Genomic DNA, 20,835 nt, shown 5'->3' with positions numbered 1-20,835 from the left:
TCCTGTCTTGTTAAGCTGCATCATGCGAAATAATTCTTTTGGGAATAGGCCATGCTACGGTAGGACAAGCACATTTCAGCAACGTCTACTTTCTTGGAGCCATTGAAGATTTTAACTGTCTTGTTCAACAATCAAACCACAATATGTCACAACTAAGAGTAGTAACTTACCAAAGACAAGGATGAACAGTGTGTTAAGGGAAACAACCCAAAATACGTGTTCCTGCAAAGGAGAAAAAAATTAAATATTGCAGATAAATTAACACATCCATAAACAAGAACATTTTATCTCCCAACATAATGTAATCAGACAATTACACACGCCTATGGTCACGCCTCCCAGTTTCTCAGAGTTCAAGACAAAAAGACAGAAATTTTGTCGCCATTTGCTGTAACTACACTAAAAGCTCATTAATTTGAACTCTGTTATTTCTAAATCCCACTTAATTCGAAATATTTCGGCGGTCCCATATTTTGCAATGTAAGTTTGAGCGCACAGTTTGAAGCGGCGGTCAGCACCAGTTCGGTCAATTTGAAAACCTTGGGTGCCATATGTGACGATTCTCGATCCCGACTTCGCCGCAAATCCGCAGGAACGATAGATCTTAAGAGCCACTAAGCAACGGTCTCGTGGACGACCAAAACGTGCGTCTGCGAAAAATAAGATGTGCTTCACTGCAATATGAAGTGACGTGCGGGCAGCATATTTCATGTTTCTCGCTTCGTCAGCACGTCATGATTTACCCATTTTTTCTGGGATTGTAAAAAAATTTTAAAGGACAGTTTGGCAAAATTCGCGATGTATGCGAACCTACGATTGCCGGATGCTCCAGCAATTTCAGCACTTACACTGCAGGCGAAGTTTTTACCTGCAACGTCTACTTCGAAAACTAATTTCGGAAGCTTCAATGATAATGTTTTCCAGCCAAAACATATTACAAACTTCATCACGATGGCCATTATTAATTTATTTTACCAGAAAAAATGGGCGAATGGTTGCATCATGCCATGCTGACGCAGCGAAGAGTAGGTGACATGCTGCCTCTTGTGTCATTACTGTGCTGCAGTGAAACACGTCTTGTTTTGCACAGGCGTGCATTTTAGTTGATCACGACAGCGTTTTTTCTTTTTTTTTTTTCTGTGGCAGCTGTGAGGTACGCCATTTGTTCATGTTTGCGGTTAGATTAAGACCAGGTATTGCGGGAAAACAAACCTTCGGGCTGCAAACCAGCTGGCACAGCAAACAATCATCCCTGATAACCTTGAATAATTTCAAGTTCCTTGCATTCCACTTCTTGTATGTTCTGTTAATTCGACAGCCCATTTAAGTTGAAGATTGCTCGCGGTCACAGGTACTTTGAATTAACGAGGTTGTACTGTATTTGCTAATATTATGTGCTATTCAGTTATTAAGTGAAAGACTCATTGTCGTAGTGCCTGGTTGAGTGTCGTCTTTGAAACTACGGCTGTTTTCCTCCCTTATATCAAAGGCCAATTGCACAGAATTGCAATGTCAATACAACGTCCTTTGGGGTTGGTAGGACCGTTTACACCGCTTATATGCCATTCGAAAAGAAGAAGCGGCAACAAGAGTAGAGCACGTAGAGTGGCCTACAGAGAAGTTACTTGATTCATATATTTACCCGTCTGTGCAAACAGTGCTGCCATCTGGACAAATTAGAGACTGTTCATCTGCAGTGGCATTGGCATAGATTGTGAACTGGATGGAGGCCAACTTGACAAATTCTCATTAAATTTTCATTTATCAAAACAAAATATCACATGTTAAAGAATTATGTGTTGTCACAGTAAGCCACCCATGACCTCCTAGTGCTGGCTCCATTGAAAAGCTATCACAACCAATGGCATAACCTTTTAAGGCGTTTTCCAACTGCCACAACACCAAATTTTTATTAACAAAATTTTAATGCTACATTGCCTTCTCCTTTATGCACTGTCAATTGAAGCATATCTTAGCGAATGAATATGACAAATAACTATGGCTACTGTTTTTATGCTGAGGGTACTAGCTAAAGCTAACACTGAAACATTAATTAGTTGGTTTGTTTATAAAATAAAAGCCTGTTAATTTGGCACTCACTCCATTGAAAAATCATATAATTCAGATGTGTTCTCCAGTCCTAGACAGCATAAACATTGCTTAATAGCACCAAACTCTCATTAATTATGTAATATTTGGACCCAACAGCCTGTTAATTTGGCACTCACTCCATTGAAAAATCAGCTAATTCAGACGTGTTCTCTAGTCCTAAACAGCTTTAATATTGATTAATAGCATCAAACTCTCATTAATTCTGTAATATTTAGACTCCACCCTGTCAATTCAGGTGATCCTTGGAGCGTATCGTTTGCAAAGCGCCACAAATGTGCGACGCAAAGGAAGGGAAAACTGGGTTTGCAGACAACTGAAACAGCCTCGAGCTTTCAAAAAGGTGTAGTCACCATTGTTGGCATGTAACAGAAAAGGAGTTTAGTGCATGTTTTGGATTACGACACGGAAATCTTGCCGCGTTTACATTGTGAAGAAAGTTGAAAATGATGAAAACTGCAGCTTCTGCATGGCTCCTATGCAATGTAATTACTGGGTATACATAATCCTCAGGAAAATGAATGATCCTTGATGTACAAGATTTATAGTGTTCTTGATACTTTTTAAAATAAAGCATTCGGTTGATTCAGAGAGCTTTTTCGATCCCAGGAAGCCCAAATCAACTAGCTTTTACATTCTCTCTCTCTGTATGTCTGTGTGTGCCTGCGTACACGCATGCACGCACGTGTACATTTTTTTTCATGATACTGAACCCCCTATCACCGTAACAAATGCTCCATTACAACACACCCAAAAATACAGAAAAGAAGAGGTATAGTTTCATACCAAAAACACAAGAGATCCGTCCAGTCCAAGAAGCTGTTGAAAAGAAAGGAAGTATTCTGTAAGAAACTGCATGGTCTATCTAAATACACTGCCCGATTCCTGCGAAATATGAGGGAGGTAGCAAAATTAAGATGCATTCATAACAGAAGAGGGAACAAGCAAATAAAAAAAGCATGTATGAAATAACAAAGTAAAGGATGCAGTATCAATGCTAGAAAAAGGTCTGCGAGAGCCAAATACAGTCAAATCCCTTTCAAGAGACTGATGTTAGAGATCAATAGTCATAAGAAACACCTGCACTGAAATAGAGGGTGATCGGAAAATGAGAACATGGTACACTGTTTATAAGATTCTTGCAATTCTTGTCTCTAATGAGAGGGACAAGAGTTGATTCCTGGTTTTTGTCTCTTATAAAGGGGTTCAACTGTAGTTAAGAGAAGGTTGTACACTTTGCTCTTCTGACATAAAACAGCTCTTTCTAAAGCACAACGCACAATTGTCAATGCTACCACAAATGATACAGTCGATCCCGCATATATCAAACTCGAATATATTGAATTACTGGCTATATCGACCAGTTAAAAAATCCCCTTGACCTTCCCATGCAAAAGTATGGGACCCGTGCACCCGTATATCGAACTCCCGCCCAGCGGGACATCCGCTATATCGAACGCTGTGCAACACTGAAGGCCAGAAAGTGCATTTTTCTTACCAAATATTGATCAATTTTAGACCATGTTTTAGCAAGTTCCGATCCTTTTTCGCGCGCACGCGAGGAAAAAAAACAGGTGTTATTCTATCGCGCTGATCTGGTTTGTTGCGTGGCACTTGCTACATCTGTACATTTGATGCGCGATCTACAGGTCTTAGCACGCGTACATAATGTTTTCCGAAAGACCGATTGCCGAGGGCACCGCAATGAGAATGGGAAGTGACTCGGCGATCTCAGTGCAATGTTCGCATATGGTTCGCATTCCATTCCTTGTGTTTAGCGCACAATGGCATGCAAGCCTGAAAAGCATGGCCTTTGAGATTTGCTACCTTGTCACGTATTTTTAGTGTTTTCGTTTTTAAAACATGTGTCTTGGAGGCTACGCTTTTTTTTTATCTCTTCGCATCAAAGCCGCTAAAAGCAGCCGCTGCCAGCTACAAAGCCATAGTGACATCGATATTGCCAACATGTCGACAGTGAGAACTCGGACAAATTCGGCGTCGCGTCTTTTGCACCTTGTGGTTTTGTGCACTTCTCACCTCCTTCCTGATAAATCCTCATTCGGGAGTTTAACTGAACGTTGACCTACACACAGCGATAAAAATTATGACTGGCACTAGGAGCGACGTCAAGTAAAACACTGTTTGTAAACGTTCCTTGCAGGCCAGGCGATGACTTCGGGTGCATCATGACCACTAACGGTGTACGGTGCCTCAGTGAATCCTGCGACTTATCAGCATTCGCGGGCACCCTCTCGAATAGCAGCGACTTCATCGGTACAGACAACGATGTTGCCGTTGCTGACTGCATGGATGCTGAGATTATGGCTGCCGGTGCCACGAAAATGTACTCATGCGATGAATATGCAAACGCCTTCTCTGCCGCCGCTATAGTGTATTAGAATATGGGGTAGTGTGTTCAAGAAGGAGCCGTGGCTGATGCAGTTGGCATCGACAGCCGCGAGATGGCGCCACATTAGCATGGACTGTCACCTCATGCTTTGCCTTTTATGCTTTTCTGTGCTTTGATATAAGTAATAGCAAGGGTTTAACGTCCCAAAACCACCATATGATTATGAGAGATGCCATAGAGGAGTGCTCCGCGAATTCGACCACCTGGGGTGCTTTAACGTGCACCTAAATCTAGGTACACGCACCTCAGTATTTGCGCCTCCGCTGAAAAAGCAGCCGCCACAGCCGGGATTCAATCCCATGATGTGCCCTTGCATACGTCGCACTTATAGTCATGTTTAATTGCTGACACGTCCACGAAAAGCTTTCTAATGGGTTTGTTCGTACGGCATTCAAAACAAAACAAAATGTCAAAGCTAGAACACACGGTCCAAATGCAGGTATTACCAAACGACGGCGAAGCAGTCATGCCCGGGGAAACTGCCTGCAGTTTTTAAAACTCGGTTGGTGAACGAATAAAAAATTAGGAAGATTGAGGTATCGAAGGAGCATCTATAAGCCCGACAGGTTCTTGTTATATTACTGATATATCAAGTCGTAGTCTGCACACGCGACAGCTTCCTTCATTACGCGCGCGGCACCGTTCTTGTCGATAGTTGCATCATGCAATCTTAATTATGCTGCTAAGGTGACAAAACTGCCATTTGATTGAGAGGCACGCCGTAGCTGAAGACTTGGGAATAATTTTGACAATCTTGGGTCTTTAAACGATTACGCGACCGCCGAAATACTGCTGCTGTGGCCGGGATATTGCACTGTATTGTCAAAAAGAAACATCACTTGGCACCACTGTGAGACTGTAAGAAGAAACCCTTTATTTACGAGCGCACATACTTCCGCTTTCTTGGAGGTCTTCCGCTTTCTTGGAGGTCTTGGATGCGGCACTTTCTTCAATAAGTAGCTTGGGGCGTTGGGCAGTAACATCGGCACGGCGTCCGGCGTTAGCTCTGGTCTCCTACGTGGTCCGCGAACTTCTTCACCATTTATAACGTGCACGTAGTCTCCAAGAACACATGAAGGCTCAAAGTGTAGCTCAAATACAGAGCAGCTTTCGTTCAAGGTCCCATTCTTTCGATGTAAATTTTGTTCCCAAACCTTCCTCCATGTTTCGTCTTCGAGCGCAGCGAAAAGCGATGGCTGCTCACCTTTCTTCCAAACGTATACCCTGTTTCACACCTAGGTGCAAAGCAGTGTCGTTGCCGCCGATGACTCGACATTGCCTCACTGTCGCGTGGCCAGCAAAAAACATTGCCAGAAAAACTTTCGTTAAGCGGGCACGAACACAAGCAACAGGTCACTGAACAGCACTCGAGAAGGCAGAGCGGCGCGGAGCTGACAAATCCTGTCAGCCCATGCTATGGCAGCGCCACCTTGAAAACCGGTTTTTTGTCCACGTGTGCCGCTTCACGCGATGCATGGCGAGAGAGGGTGCCTGAACACACTACCACATATTGTAGTACACTATACCGCCGCTAACCAGGCTTTTGCCATGCTACAAAGCTTGCATCAGCGTTCTGCGTCAACCAATGTTGTGGCCTAAGAAGCTAAGTTCGCGTATTTGAAAAGCTTGAATGATATTAAGGATGATTTGAACTTGACAGCGCGCAAGAAGCAAGACAAGTTTACAGACTAAATAAAGTGCGGTAACCTGCAGTTCGCACGTTGTTTTTGAGTGAATCGTTATCTTAGCTCTTGTAACGATTTCAGAGGCCTGAAATTTTTCAATTTAGGCCTTAAATATGCATATTTTGTATTTTCAATTCTCGATATATCGAACTATTTCGCAATCCCCTTCGAGTTCAATATATCCAGGATCAACTATATTAGTGAAAAATCAATTTTCTCGTATGAATCCATGTTATTAGCAATATTATGAAAAAGCCACCAGTATTTTTTCTGCTGTTAAGGAAGACACTGCTTGTAAAAAGTTTGTTTCTCGCTTGATGTTGATAAAACTTGGTGAGCTTATGTATATATGCGTACTGATTTTAAATATACAATTATTATTCTTGTATAAGGTGTAGTTTTTAGAATACAAAATATTTAATGTGCATTTTGGGGAGCAAGATTTTCTGTTGTCTGTATTATTTTACTACTCAATCAATTGTGCCATGCATGACATGCCCAACAGCAACCCTGTGCACAGCCAGGAGGCTCCTACTGCACGCGTAATCCAGAAGCGGGCAAGGAATTCGCATTGCACCCGCTTACCAGCCTCTGCCCCAATACGCGGCACCCCTTTTTCTATGACGAAATATTGACAGGGCCCCGAGTAGTTGAAGGCTTAAACTACCTAAAAAAGCTCTTTTTTGCCCCACGCTGAACCGCCAGAGCCAGGAGGCGCCGTCTGGTCGGGAAGGATGCATTAGTGAAAGGAAGCATACACAGACCGCTGACATCAGAAAGGTGAAGGGGAGAGAGATGAAGGAAGAGTGGGAGGGGGTGCCTGGGGGGGGAAAGCCCACCTTATATTCTTTCTCTTTTTTCTTTCTTTTTTCCTTTTTTCGTTTCTTTTCGTTTTCTTCTTTTTTTCATTCTTTCTGTCCTTTTTGCTCTTCCCTCTGATTTGAGATTGTATAAAGCTGAGCACCAACAAACTGTACCTTTAATCCTGATGACGACCAGACTCTAGGCCAAAACGTCGAAATAAACCACGTTGTGACCGCTCCCGAAAAATCTACTTGACTATATATATATGATCTGCATGATGAACTTTGGCAAATTCAAAATGCAATGCAGAAATAATAAATAACAGAAAACCCACTTTGTTTTTATAGAAATTATCTGAAAAAATTAAGAGAAGTCCGTTACACTGTCTTAATTACTTTTATGTTAAACTGCCTTTTAGCATTTAATTCATAGGAACATAATGAATGCTTGTGATTATTCTCAACAAATAAACAGAAAATGAGGAATGCGAGACTTGTGGAGAAACCTCCATACCGAGTTCTCGCAAATATTAAACCCCAAGTAATAAGGAGCAAGTACATTAGCACAGCACATATGCAGTCGCATGTAAAAAAAGGCTGCACTTCATACAGACAAGAACGATCAAGGAACTAAAACAAAAAGCTATGTTGGCTGAACATGCAGCATGCTAGAACCACAATACCTTAAGCAAATGTTGCATTAAAGTCTGAAAACAGCTGTGAGCTGCTGCGAATTAGTCATATTTAAGCTGTTTTATTAAAGGAACAAACAACCATGCCTAAAATAGACATTGGTATCCCACATGCTGAAACATCACAATAAACAAGAGACTATAATGTGACCTTCTATTAGTTTACATGGCTCCGGGCCTTTTTTAATAATAAAATGCAATGTCCTTTTTTTTTTTTATAATGAGGAAAGTTTTTTTCCCCCCCAAGCTTACACACAGCTAAATCTTCTACCATTTGCAGAATGGTGCACACTTCACGTCCCATAATAAAGCCACTGCTAAGGATGGTCCTCATTTTTCTCACCGAGATGGTCATGAGCACCGCCACTATCCATGGAAACGTGTCATTTGGGCACTTCTTTGCACAGATCTGAAATGTGCTCTCACCGGCAAGCTAGAACTTGCAGTTGCAAATCACTGAGCTTTTTGAGTGACATCATGGTTACAAGCCAGAAAACACTGAGAGCGACTCATAATTTTGCTTCCCTAATTTCTGAGACAGGCTAGTATCATGACCATTGTTTCTCAGTGTTGAAGATAGAAGGACTCATTTTTATTGTGATAGCAATTATATGGACACTCTCGGCTGGATTTTGCCGTCGGCGTCGCCGTCACTCATCGTATATATATATATATACATATCTATATATATGTAAACACAAGAAAGAAAAATGAGCCACAGAGAAGCACCTTCAACGTTCAAACGGCAAGCTATTTATATCTACCACTTACCACTGGTGACTGGCATCTCAAGGGGAACTACTATCGTGTTTTCAGCATTACCAGCGAAATGGCCCAATGAGCGCGCATTGCCAGCTTGTCCTGACGCCGGATTGTCCACATCTCCCAAGCGTACTTCGCTCCATGAAGTGGGGATGCTCTCGCGAGCGCTTGCTTATCTCACGGTGGGGACAATCGTACGTTTAGGGCCTGAGTGAGCAAACTTTATTGGATAATGTCGCAGAACCTAAACATTCTGTCCCTCTCCCACCACTCCTCTCCTCCCAGTACCTCATGTGAAGCTCCATCGCGAGTGCGGTAAGTGAGACCACGCGCTACGCGGTGAGCTTCCTCGTTGAGGTTAGGAATGGGGAACGCACACGAGGTGTGGGCTGGGAACCATATAATATACCTTTCTTCGAATTCCTCGGATGATATGAGCTTTAACTTGTGGAGGAGTATGTTAGTTGCCTCAGGAGATATTCTTCCTCGTTCATAGTTACGGATTGCCGACTGCGAGTCGCTGATGACATACCTACACTTTGGGAAAATTATGGCCTGTGCTATAGCCACCTCTCCCGAGATTTCTGAATTATCAGAGCGTATGAAGCATGCGCTTTCGCATTTGCGGTCGGTGTTTATTACTGCCGCAACGTAGGATTTGTGACTAGGATACTCCGCTACGTCTACGAACAATGCCTCCTTGTCTCTGCCGTAGCCCTTAAGTAGAGTTTTAGCGCGGCTTTCTCTTCTGCCCTGATTAAGTTTTCGGGGTGCATGTTTTTGGGCAGATTCAAGACCTAGATCTTTTCCCTGATCACCTTTTGAACTGACACTTTACTTCATTGTTGGCTATGGTAATTTATCCCCAACTTGTTAAGGATACTCCGTCCTGGGCACGTGCTGGCTAGTCTCTCCAACTGGGCAATCTGTTGCACTTCTATAGGGGAGACCCGCTCAAGTTTGCCCGCCAACGCCAGCGCTTGCCTTTCCCCTGCCAGAAAAAGCGCACAATAGTAGCGTGTTGCGACCCTTCCGCTTCCTTTGGCTTCCACGCATTTGTGAAGCACGCGCTGCACGTGAAACGTCCCTCGTTCCGTGATGTCACCCCAACAGAAAGAGGGCAACTATTACTGCGTCGTCAACTGTCACAATAACCATGCAAACACGAAGGGCTCCACTCCACCAGTTAAATTCTACCGAATCCCAAACCGATGGTACGAAACAAGCAGACGACAGGAATGCATTAAAGCAGTGTGCCAAAAAAAAGTAAGAAAACATTTTTTAATTAAAATTAGCACGCGCACAATGCATTCATCATAACGGGTGTTAATTCCTGCATCACCGTTCCTCTTATCTATTGAGTTACTGGAAGATGCGCGTCTCCCTTTTAAAAGTATAAATTACCGTAATACTTTCAACTTCCGTCTTTATAGTAACGTTAAAAAATTGCAAAGAAATGTGTTTATGCTGCTACTGTCATGCAGTTTATTTACGTACAGACCTACTGGAAGGCCAAGGAATGCCAGAAGAGCGAGGAACGCCAACAGGCCGAAAATACAAAACAAACGCAAGCTCAGGTCGCGCATGTGCACCAACATGCATGTACTTGCCGTTTCTTGCTGCTTCGTCATCGTTCGCGTAGTTCCCTACACTACTATCATTGAATATTGTAGGGAACGTAGTAGTTGAAGCTGTGTACACATGTGGTATTGGTGATGTGTGGTTATATATTTTTTATATTTACGCAGCGCCGACGGAAGTGTGTGGTTGCCAAAAGCTTGGACAATGATTTGTAGCAGACATTTTGTGGGAAACTGCAAAAATGACTCAAGTCTGCACCTGTCTTATGTGCCGACAGTGTTTCCAGTGGCTTACAATAAACGGGCACCTCACGCAGAAACGGCGCAGAGGTATGATAGGCAGTGAACCGCATAACTATCTGTGCATTTTAAAGCATTTTCTGAAGACTGTCGATTTCTGATTTCAAGCTCAGCGGGAATTCGTTCCGCGTATGTGCAATTATCAAGTAAAGCTAAAATAGAAGGGTTTTAAACAAACATGATACTTTCACACCACCACATTTTAGGAGTAAGATTGGAATGCGGTTAGTAACAAGCACAGTAACAAGTTTTCATACGTAGCTATCTCCGTGAAGTTCTCGTATGAAATGTTTCTGTCCATTTTTGTATAAAATGTTGCATGTCCTGTGTTTCTGTATAAAATGTTACACGTCCATTGGCAGACACAGTGAACTAGTTGTTACTGAGTGTGCAAGGGCAGCCCGAACAATACGGTGCATTTAGTGACCAAGATAAAATGCCTTTATAGCAATGTGCTCATCCCCTGCAGATTACCAAATACAGCAAACCAAATAAGGCAAAAATACAGCAAACCAAATAAGACAGGTATATGATTATGAACGTATAGAAATTTGTATTCACCTCTAACTCACATCATAAACAGCGTCGTCTTTCACTTGCAAAACGCACTTCGCTCTGACGAGGACGGCGTCGTCTGCTGCAACTTGCTTCGCATTGGCTACATGGCTGAGCAGACGCTGCCCTTTTACCAAATTGCTCCCGCGAAAAAAATCCTCAATTGCGGAGATCCTATTAAACGCGGAGGGAAGCGTATACATAACCGCGCGCAACGCGAAACTCTCAAAAACACGTGCAGAACGCGTGCAGCGTGCGAGCAAAGCATCGCGTTTTCAAGGCAGGTTGAAGGGGACAGCGGAAGGGTCAACACTCAAGTAACCAGTTTTCTCCCCGCATTGACTGACAGTGCCAGGCTCTGTAGCAACTCCCTCGGCGTGGGTCTCCCCTATCAGCTCTTCTAAAGTGTTATGTAAGCCCAGTTGAAACAGTTTTTCTGTGCTGGTGCTATTTGGAAGGCCTAAAGCTTGTTTGTACGCCTTTCGTATGAGTGCGTTGATCTTGAGTTTTTCGGCTGTATACCAGTTTAGATATGCCGCTACGTATATAATATGACTTAAGGCAAATGAGTAAATAAGCCTGATGACGTTAGCCTCTTTCATGCCCTGGTGTTTGTTTGTGACTCTCTTGATTAGCTGTATTGCGTTGGTGACTGGTTACTAACCGCTTCACGGTTTCGCCGTTTGTACTCTTAGACAGGACTCTGATTTGTTGCACTATAGGAATAGTCCTGCCGTTTTTGGTGTGAATTTGAATCTCTTCGTAAGCACGGTCCCGGCTGTATCTCTTGGGTGGTCTGCCTTTAAGCGTGGGGCAATAGAGGAGGAATTCGGATTTATCTGGCGAGCACTCGAGGCCAGTACCTTTAAGATACTCCTCAATAGTGGTGACGGCCTCCTGTAGCCTCTGCTCTATTTCTCCATCACTACCTTCACACGCCCAGATGGTGATACCATCTGCATATATTGAATGATGTATTCCGTATATTGAGTTAAGCTGCACCAGGAGTCCTATCATAATGAGATTAAACAGCATTGGCGATATGACCGAACCTTGCGGGGTACCAGCACTGCCTGGTACCAGCTTAGGGCCTTCACCGGAACAATTCTGTAGTAGTTACCGGACGCACAATGGTCACTACACCCTTAGCACAGTCTCCGTTTGCGAAAAGGGCACGCTTTTCAGACACAGTGAAGTAAGAACTGAGACACTTATTCACATTCATCTGTATCTGTAAGTACGCTTTTGTGCATCATTTGTGCGTGAGAAATGCAGGGCACGTTTCGATCTGCTGGCCATTCTGCACGTGAACTTCCACTTTGTTGCTATCACGCTCATTGCTTCGCCTTTGCGGCAAAGCTGTGACTTTTTTTTTTTAATTGTGCCATCTAAAATTTTTTTGCTTATAAAACCTTCGTGGTCTTTTAAAAATACCAGGTCGTTAAAAAAGTTTTCTCTGTGCTTTTCAGTTTTAAAGGCAACATCGAGTCGGTAAAATTAGGGAGAATTATTGATCATCTCTATTAGTAGGGTTCTTGGAATCTCAAAATGGTTCATTTCTTAAAACCCTATCTCCAAATTTGTGGACGTAAATAGGATGCTAACAGTAATAATGAATAAGATGCCCCTATTTCACAGACATGCAATGCATTAAGAAAGAGAAGTTGCTCTCACCCTTTCCCAGGTAAGCTCCTCAGCCGCCCTGTCCCACTCAATCGGGTTCCAGTTGATATCATCTACAGAAAAAGCATATCATCAGACAAAAGAAACACCGCCATCACTAGTAATATAAGATCAGTACAAACAAAAAATGTATAAGACCCGTTTGACCACTTAAGGGGCAGACTGGTCTTAGACATTCTTTTGTTTATTTCTTCAGTGATCTTGATCAAACTGCACAGGATTATGCAGTTTTTTCTGCTGATTTCAAATATTTATTAGTTTTCCTGCCACTTGTCTTGTTCCTGAGATAACTTAGGTTCACCCCCGATTGCTTAAGGCTGCTATAGAAAAAAAGAAGTGCCTAAATAAAAGTAATATTTAATATATGCCAACATAAACTAATGACTATAGATTGAAATTATGCAAGTTTTTTTTTTGTTTTAAGCCTTTCTTGGTAATTTTACTGCAACATGAACTATCCATTTTCAAAAGCAGTTGGAATTGTGTTACAATCTTGATAAGTAATTAATTAAAAAGGCTTGTGCTCTAAATTCTGCTCCTATACTTGCATTATACACACATACAGGTTTCAATTGCAAAAAGAATGATTGCTGTACCTGCCCTAGCTGCAGAGATATTAGGGCCTCAAAATTAAACAATTGTAAATTTACTTTTTTGTGAAAAATGGAAAAACTGAAAAAACACAGCTTTTCAGAAAGCAACAATCATGGTGCACATGTTTTGCAATCCTCATAAAGGCACTCATGAATTGGTAGTACAGCTTTAGACACAGGTGGCGGCAAATTATAAAGAAGCCTCAAAGTCGGTTCCCCATTTTTTTACAGGTTCTGCATGTTAACAGCACCAAGAATCTGGACAGTTAGAATGACATGACAAAAAATTGCTACTTCCTGGTGCATGAAAATTTGAAGAGAGAGAGAAAAATATTTGCAGAAACCAAATATGTCAATTTTAAGAAATGAATTTTTTTGTCACTTTTTCATCTCAAAGACCAGTCTGCCCCCTTAAGCAAGAGATGACAGACATTGGTCTGCAACTCAAAAAGACTAAAAAAGTATTTCACCCTTGCTCTCCTGGTCCTGATAGACTGTATTAAAAAATTAATTGTCAAGAATGACACCTTTATATGCAGCCTTTTACAAACCACCAACTAACTACTCCACTCACCCTGAGCAACATGATCATCTGCCTGTGCAGGAGGTTCCTCGGCATGGTGAGGCACTGGCCCTAAAGGTGGCCCCACAACTTCTCCTGGTTCGGCTTCCGCCAGACCTTCAACATTCTTAGAAGGAAAAAGTAACAAATTACAATGTAGCAGACCTCTATCCTTCAACAAGGGTGACTCAATGTATTTGCCTAACAGAAGGTTCTCAGAGAAGTTAATAATCCTTCCTGTCTTCCCCTAACCTTTTTTTTTTGTTTTTTATATTTCCCAGAATATTAAAAACCTCGTAGCTTTAAATACTATAACCTTAGTCTCCTTGACCCAAGCTGAGCCTAACTGTGTCTATCAAGTAAATACCGTATTTACTCCCATAATAGGTGCACCTTTTTTTTTTCAGAAAATCTGGCTCTAAGTTTGGGGTGCGCCTATTACATGGAGTAAAATTTCCAAAAATTTTATTTCTGAAATTTTATCATAGAATGCTGACGATGTATACGTCGCCAAAATCGCGAATATCCACACTTCAGTCAAAAGAGCCTTTTTCGTAGGCTACATTAGCACAAAACGTGCTCATCACGCAGCCTCATGTGTCCAAGAATCGAGGCATGCGATGTGTGTGCATTCAAATTTCCAAAATATTAACGTCGAAAGACCCATACTGACAACAAAATGATTGAGAAAAAATTACGAAAAGGAAGTGCGTTTGAAGAAATTCGCCAATTACATTTCAGGCCCCCTAGATTATGCGCATTATCGCTGAACATTTTCACTGACCGTTCATTTATGCAATCGAATCGCAAACTACCATTCAAGTGTTACAAATGCCACTCAAGCCCCCTTTCCTTCAAGTAGAACCAGCAAATTACGTTTGTTCCATACAAAACGGCAACTTTGACCTTCCGGGAATGCCACCGAAAAGCAATTAACCAACACTAATCAGGCCCAGCCAACGGTTCGGCGTGTTGTTGCGGGAAGTTTGTACAAGACAGCATGAAGACTGGGCGTGAAAAAGACCGCACTCAAGCACCTATTTAACACAGTGCACGTGATACGATGTTTAGGTTCGCGTCCTGGAAATCAATGAGAAAGTTGGCCAAGCTCGTGCAAGCCCGCATAGTGCTAGCAAAGGCGAAAGGTCACGTAGGAAAGTCAAATAGCTTTCCAATTTGCTGACGAAGTGGCAAACAGGACAACGATGATGCTCTTTCCGACAAGAAACTAAAAGCACACTTGACAAGGACGAGATAACGTGTTCCATGCAGGGCACGCGTGGCTGGCTAGCGGCCAGAGCCGGTGCGGCCAGAGCCGGTTCCTGCCGGTGCAAAGGTTACTCAACGGTTACTGCCAGTCTCTCTCACGGGCAACTGCCAGTCTCTCTCACACGGCGAGCCCGCGCAGCGCTGCCGAGTTCTTCTTTTCCTCCTTTTGTTTTTTTTTTTTTTTCTCGCTTCAGTTGACGTAAGAGAGCATGAACTTGGAACTGTCCAAGTACGGTACAGAGTTACTGATCATGGTAAAGTTCGGGGTGTGCCTATTATGCGTGGGTAAAAAAAAAAGATGATATCTCTCGACCAAACTGGGCATGCGCACATTAGAGCAAATACGGTAAATATATCTATCAAGTAAAAAAATGTGGCTACTGCAGAGCAAGAAAATTTAATAGGATCTAGTACCTGTCATGCAACAATTTTTCACCTAACATATGTGATCTCTGTAAAAAATATAAGTGTCTTATGTATTTAGGTATTTTTTTTCTTCTTTACAGTGCTACTGTTAAAGGTGAAAAGACAGTGTTTGTGCCGAAAATAATTTAATAGCACTGACCACATGTTGCATGCACTTTGTAACATGCAAGTTGCATGAGCTATCTTCAAATTGAATGATGTTTCACCATCTCCATAGCTATAAGGCATGTGTCCTGACTAAAGTTATCTTCCCACTGGAAGCACAGTCAAACCCAAATTCATTAAACTTACATTGGTAAAATAGCTCAATATATGAATAATTAAAAATTTGAAAGAAGCCTATCTGTTGCTTTCTTAAGAACTCTGCAAGCCTAAGATAGTCTTTTGGAATTGTCACACGAAAATTTACCAGTACAGTCAAAACCACTTATAACGATCCCAGATATAATAATCTATCAGTAATAACGACAATATTTCGGTGTACTGACGATTTTCCTATGCTGCCCTTTGAAATTAAGTCCACATACGGCGAACATTTTTCAAAGCCTCTTATTTTTAGAACGAACACTTCAGACACCGTCAAGGTATATATATGGCGCACACGAAGCAAAAAAAAAAAAAAAAAATTTTCAAAAGGCATTCTAAACCATCTTATAGGCTCGCGTTCGAGCGTACCCCGCTGCAGATTACTTGCGACGAAGATATCATAGACCGTGGCAAGCACCGCATGTAGACTTCGGATGTTGTGAGCAAGGTCGCTCACTTTCCAGGCGTTCTTCACCAGCAAAACAAGTGGGGGTGCTGACACCCCCTATAAAGTTGTTTGCACTGCGTAGCGCATGTGCTTCGCACATCGGCCACATTTAGGGGCTCACAACTATTGATAGGTAGGCGGCGGTCGGTTCGCAACGTTAGATCGATAGCACCGGCGGTGTCCCCCGACGGGAAGCCTTGGTGGCGGCACGAGAGAGTTGAGCGGGTCTCTTTGGCGTGTGGCAGTTGGCACAGGCGCTTGTCTCTCGCGTGGGTCCCCGTTGCACGGCACTGCGGCCCATCTGCCGGGGGCCCTTGTGGCGAGTCGAGCGTTGGCGAACACGCCTTGCGTGTGTGCTTGTGTATGTTATGTTGTTGAGTGTATGGTAATATTGTGTAAGGTTGTTTTAGCGTGTTGATCACAATTGATGTTATAATAATACGGCTGACAATATCGTGGTTCTAAAAGTAGTTAAATAAACGTGTTTGGCTTAGTTTGTTTCGACCGCGTCTGCTGTGTCCGTTCACTACAAGAGCGTGGAGCTCTCCTCAGCGAGATCCCACAAACGAAAATGAGGAAAAAAAAAATAAGAGGCAGCATGAAGACTTACGGTCAGCTTTCGCACGGCATACTTTTCTGACGCCGTTCTCGGCATCAACGACAGCCGATGATTAACCAAACATGCTTTCCAACACAAGACGCCATATATGGGAGAAGCAGTAACTTTTTGTCGCATAATAGTTCACTAACACGCTCAACTCTCAGACACTACAATGTGCCACAAACATAGGTGTGCGCAGGGATCCCGTTCAAAGGTGAGAGGTGGGGGGGACAGGGGGTCAAAGATTTATCGCAGCACCCTCCCTCTTTATTAAGGGGGGACGCGGCTTTGGGATCGCGAAAAATGGCAAAAAAATCGATTTTTTTGAAACTCAAGTTTTCAGTTTCTGGAACCCTTCATCTATCTGGTTCCAAAATATCTACACTGAAAACCGCGCAGAAGTGCTACGGAAAATTCGTTTCACCCACCTAGGTAGCAAAAATTTTTCTGTAAATGGCGAGAAAACGGCGATTTTCAAAAAATTATAGCTTCGCGATGCTTGAGCCGGGAGCCGGCTTCTTGGGCTTATCGGAAAGAGCATTTCTCCGTGTTTAACTTTCCCGCCTCAGCTGGCTCCTCCCTTTAACAACAAGCGAGCAAAAAGCAAATGTTTGAAGGTCGTTTTGAGGCCCTTGATTGGCCGTGGCCGCCATGTTGCCTCAGCTCGCCTCGCCATTGGCCCGATGCTCGCTCCGGGAGATCGTCGTCTGCTGCTTGTGCGTCGCGAGGACATGGCTCTCAAAAATCGCCACTTCGTGACGTGTTCACGGCTTGATAATCACTTAAGATATAACTACGCTTTAGTTACGAGCAGTAAGCGGATGCGCGATCAGGTTACCACGAGCGTCAGCGCGGTCTACGAGCGCCGCACGTCATTGGAGTCGTCTTTAGCCCTAACTCCGCCGACTGCGGGCAGGAACGACGCGCTAGCACATTCGTGGCGACGTGCTTCTTCGCAAACAACGAAGCTGTAAGCGGCGGCTCGATCTGATTACTACGAGTGGCCGCACCAGATGCACGATCAGATTACTACGAGCGGCGCGCGGCGGTCTACGAGTGCGGCGCGTCATCGGAGTCGGCTTTAGGCCTAACTCCGCTGACAGGGAGACTGCGGGCAGGAACGATGCACAAGCGCACTCTTGGTGGCGTGCTTCTTCGCAAGGAATGTACCACATCACTCGCTAGCTCCTCTGAATATTGTACGGGCATTTTACGCATCGGCAGCGGACAACACAGTCAAGCTTGTCACGCCCCCCCCCCCCCCCCCCTTCACTGCCAAGGATCGCTCGGAACAGCGGCTAGCAGTTTCGCGCGTCGTCATTCGAAAATGCGATGCCAAGTGCAGTGCGTGCCGATTTTTTGTCTTCGTAGTTACACATTTCACGCATCGTCATCGAACGCCGCCGGCAAGTGCATTACGCGCCGGCTGCACTGTCCACGCGGCCGCGCACCCCACGGTCATATGGAGTGCTGTCAGTAAGCTTTAGTGATGCGATTCAGACGTGCTTGGAGCCGTGCTTGATATCGCCACGATCGTCTATGAATGTTCCGAGGTTAATGAATTGCTGTAGATTAGCGTTTCCGCGACTGGCTGTAAGATGATGCGTTTCACGGCTAGAGCGGCGAAAGAGCATGTGTGAATCAGGGGCACGAATTTTTATATGCTCGTTTCGTGTCATTAATTATACTGCTAGAAATTCCCGTGCCACCAGTCTTCTGCCCATAACTTTGTTATTTAGAAAGAAGGCATAGGCCGTCATGGTGTGATCCATTTTTCTGATGCAATAAACTTCTCTCCAAATAAAAAAAAAAGTTCAGTCAATATTTGTAATCAAGTACTTAATTACGCTAATTACAACTTCAGCACAAAAAAAAGTGTAATAATTTCAGTATATGTTTTTATTCAATTACAATCTTTTCTGTCATACCTATCACACCACTCCTTCATACAAAGAACTTGGTTTGAAATCCATACTTGTTCTTTGTAACTCATGAAAAGGAGTAAATCATGAAAAGAAGTCAAATATCACAAGACAAACCAGAAATCACAATTTTTAGGTGTCTTAGAGACGTAAGGAAAAGTTGAAACTTTAAACGCAGCTTTCTCAATACTGTTTTTTTTTTTTTTTTGACATTATGCTCAGCCCCTCCACATGGTTCAATGAAGAAATAATTTGTTTCTCGTAAAGTATTCGTGGAATCGCTTCAAAATTTTTGAATAACCTCAGCACTGTGAGGTTATTCTTAGTGTCTGTGCCAATTTTCATCAATATCCAACGAGAAACAAAAAAGTTAATTGAAAAAAGCCTGTCGAAAACTTCGACAGGCTTTTTCTCACAAGTGTGTTTTGGACATTGTGCATTGCTCGTGGAAAGAGTAGCACGAGAATGACTGGACCGATTTTGATTCTGTTTTTTTTTTTTCCTGAATCTCTGAACACTGCTTGTGGGTACAGCAATCTTCAATTTCTGTTTTGTGGCCCTGTTATTTTTCTAGACCATGATTTGTCCATGCCATTGTTTCTGACAATGTGTGTCGGCAGCCATGATGATCTCTAAAAAAAAAAAGAGAACTTATTAAAAAATTCCGAGAGTGTCATACCCTGTAGCTTTCTTTTGAGTAAAGATCAACACCATTCGCAGCTTCCTGGCATGTTTTGTTGCAGCGCTAGGCTTTCCACGAGCAGACCATGTAATTGGATCGTGTAGCATTATGTAACTTGAGAACTACTGAAGCTATCATGATGAAACTGCATATTTCTCTATTCTAGACACTTATGAGTATGCATGCCAAATTTCATTGCTGTAGGTCAATAAATAAAAAAGTTTGTTTTCAATGCCACCTCCCCCCTTAAGTCAATGTATGGTGCCGATTTTGTACACCCCCCCCATCCCCCCCTGATGACAAGGAGGGTGCCCCCTAGTTAATGTATGAAGCTGATTTTGTGCCCCCCTCTTAGGCGACTAGGGGCGGCAGCCTGCCCCCCTCGTGTGCTCGCCTATGGCCGCGTAAAGTTTTCCACTTTTCGGTAATAGCAGAGACTGATGATTAGTGACTTCCACACAGTTGGGCCTTGCCTTAACAGAGAAGCATCAGAAAAGAGCCATGGCGAGGTGGCCCGTGGCAATGAACGTGCACTTTTGACTCATTGCCGGCAACCTTATCGCATTCATTTGAGGATACCTGCTCGGCAGAGTGACAGCTCTGCTATAAATTAATGAGCACCTTTATGAGGATTACGCTGTGCATTTTCAGTTTTTTCCATTTTGCTCAAAAATGTCAATCTACAACTGTTCAATTTTGAGGCCTCGATATCTCAGCAGTTAGGGCAGGTACAACAATAATTCTTTTTGCAATGGAAAGCTGTATGTGTGTAGAGTGCAAGTATTGGAGAAGTATTTAGAGCAGAAGCCTTTTTAATTAATTACTCATCAAAAATGTAACATGATTCCAACTGCTTTTGAAAATGAATCGTTCATTTCGCTGTAAAATAACTAAGAAATGCCTAAAAACAAAAAACTCTTGCATACTTTCAACCTATAGTCATTAGTCTATATTGGCATATCTTATATATCACTTATAATTAAGCACTTTTTTTTCTATGGTGGCCTTAAACAATAGGGGTGAAGTTCATTTATCTCAGGAACAATATGAGCTACAGGAAAACCAATTAAATATTTGAAATCAGCACAAAAAATTGCATAATCCTGAGCAGTTTTATCAAGATCACTGAAGAAATAAACAAAAGAATGTCTAAGACCAGTCAGCCCCTTTAACCTTTTAACTGCTATTTTTTTTTTTTTCGAAAATTTCCAATCAGAAAGTGCCTACCTTTTTTATTGCAGATTTCGATTCTGGTTGTACTAAAGAGCAGCTTGTCGATATTGAAAACATATTTTCACCACATACTTAGTCAAATCAACGGAATAAAGTTGATTTCTGAATACATAGGAAGCGCAATACCTGCTGCTAATAAGATTAAAAACGTTATAAACAAAACAGTTACAGACACCACATCTTTCTTGACTTGTGTAGGCTAAGCACTCTTGGG

At 42.8% G+C, this 20,835-nt stretch overlaps 1 protein-coding gene across 2 annotated transcripts in view; it reads right to left on the bottom strand.

Annotated features, from left to right (window-relative positions):
- Window positions 1-20,835, bottom strand: part of LOC119176577 (E3 ubiquitin-protein ligase MARCHF6) — a 145,544-nt gene that overhangs the window by 72,418 nt on the left and 52,291 nt on the right. For both annotated transcript variants that reach the window (XM_075877902.1, XM_037427936.2), the window contains exons 7-10: window positions 13,747-13,861; window positions 12,571-12,632; window positions 2,896-2,928; window positions 171-222 (exon numbers count right to left, since the gene is read on the bottom strand). In XM_075877902.1, coding sequence (XP_075734017.1) covers window positions 171-222; window positions 2,896-2,928; window positions 12,571-12,632; window positions 13,747-13,861 — 262 coding nt within the window. The remainder of the gene's footprint in view (window positions 1-170; window positions 223-2,895; window positions 2,929-12,570; window positions 12,633-13,746; window positions 13,862-20,835) is intronic.

This window comes from Rhipicephalus microplus, chromosome X, assembly GCF_043290135.1.
Source record: "Rhipicephalus microplus isolate Deutch F79 chromosome X, USDA_Rmic, whole genome shotgun sequence".
In the NCBI taxonomy this organism is placed as follows: Eukaryota; Metazoa; Arthropoda; class Arachnida; order Ixodida; family Ixodidae; genus Rhipicephalus; species Rhipicephalus microplus.
This window is presented reverse-complemented; position numbering and strand designations above follow the sequence as displayed.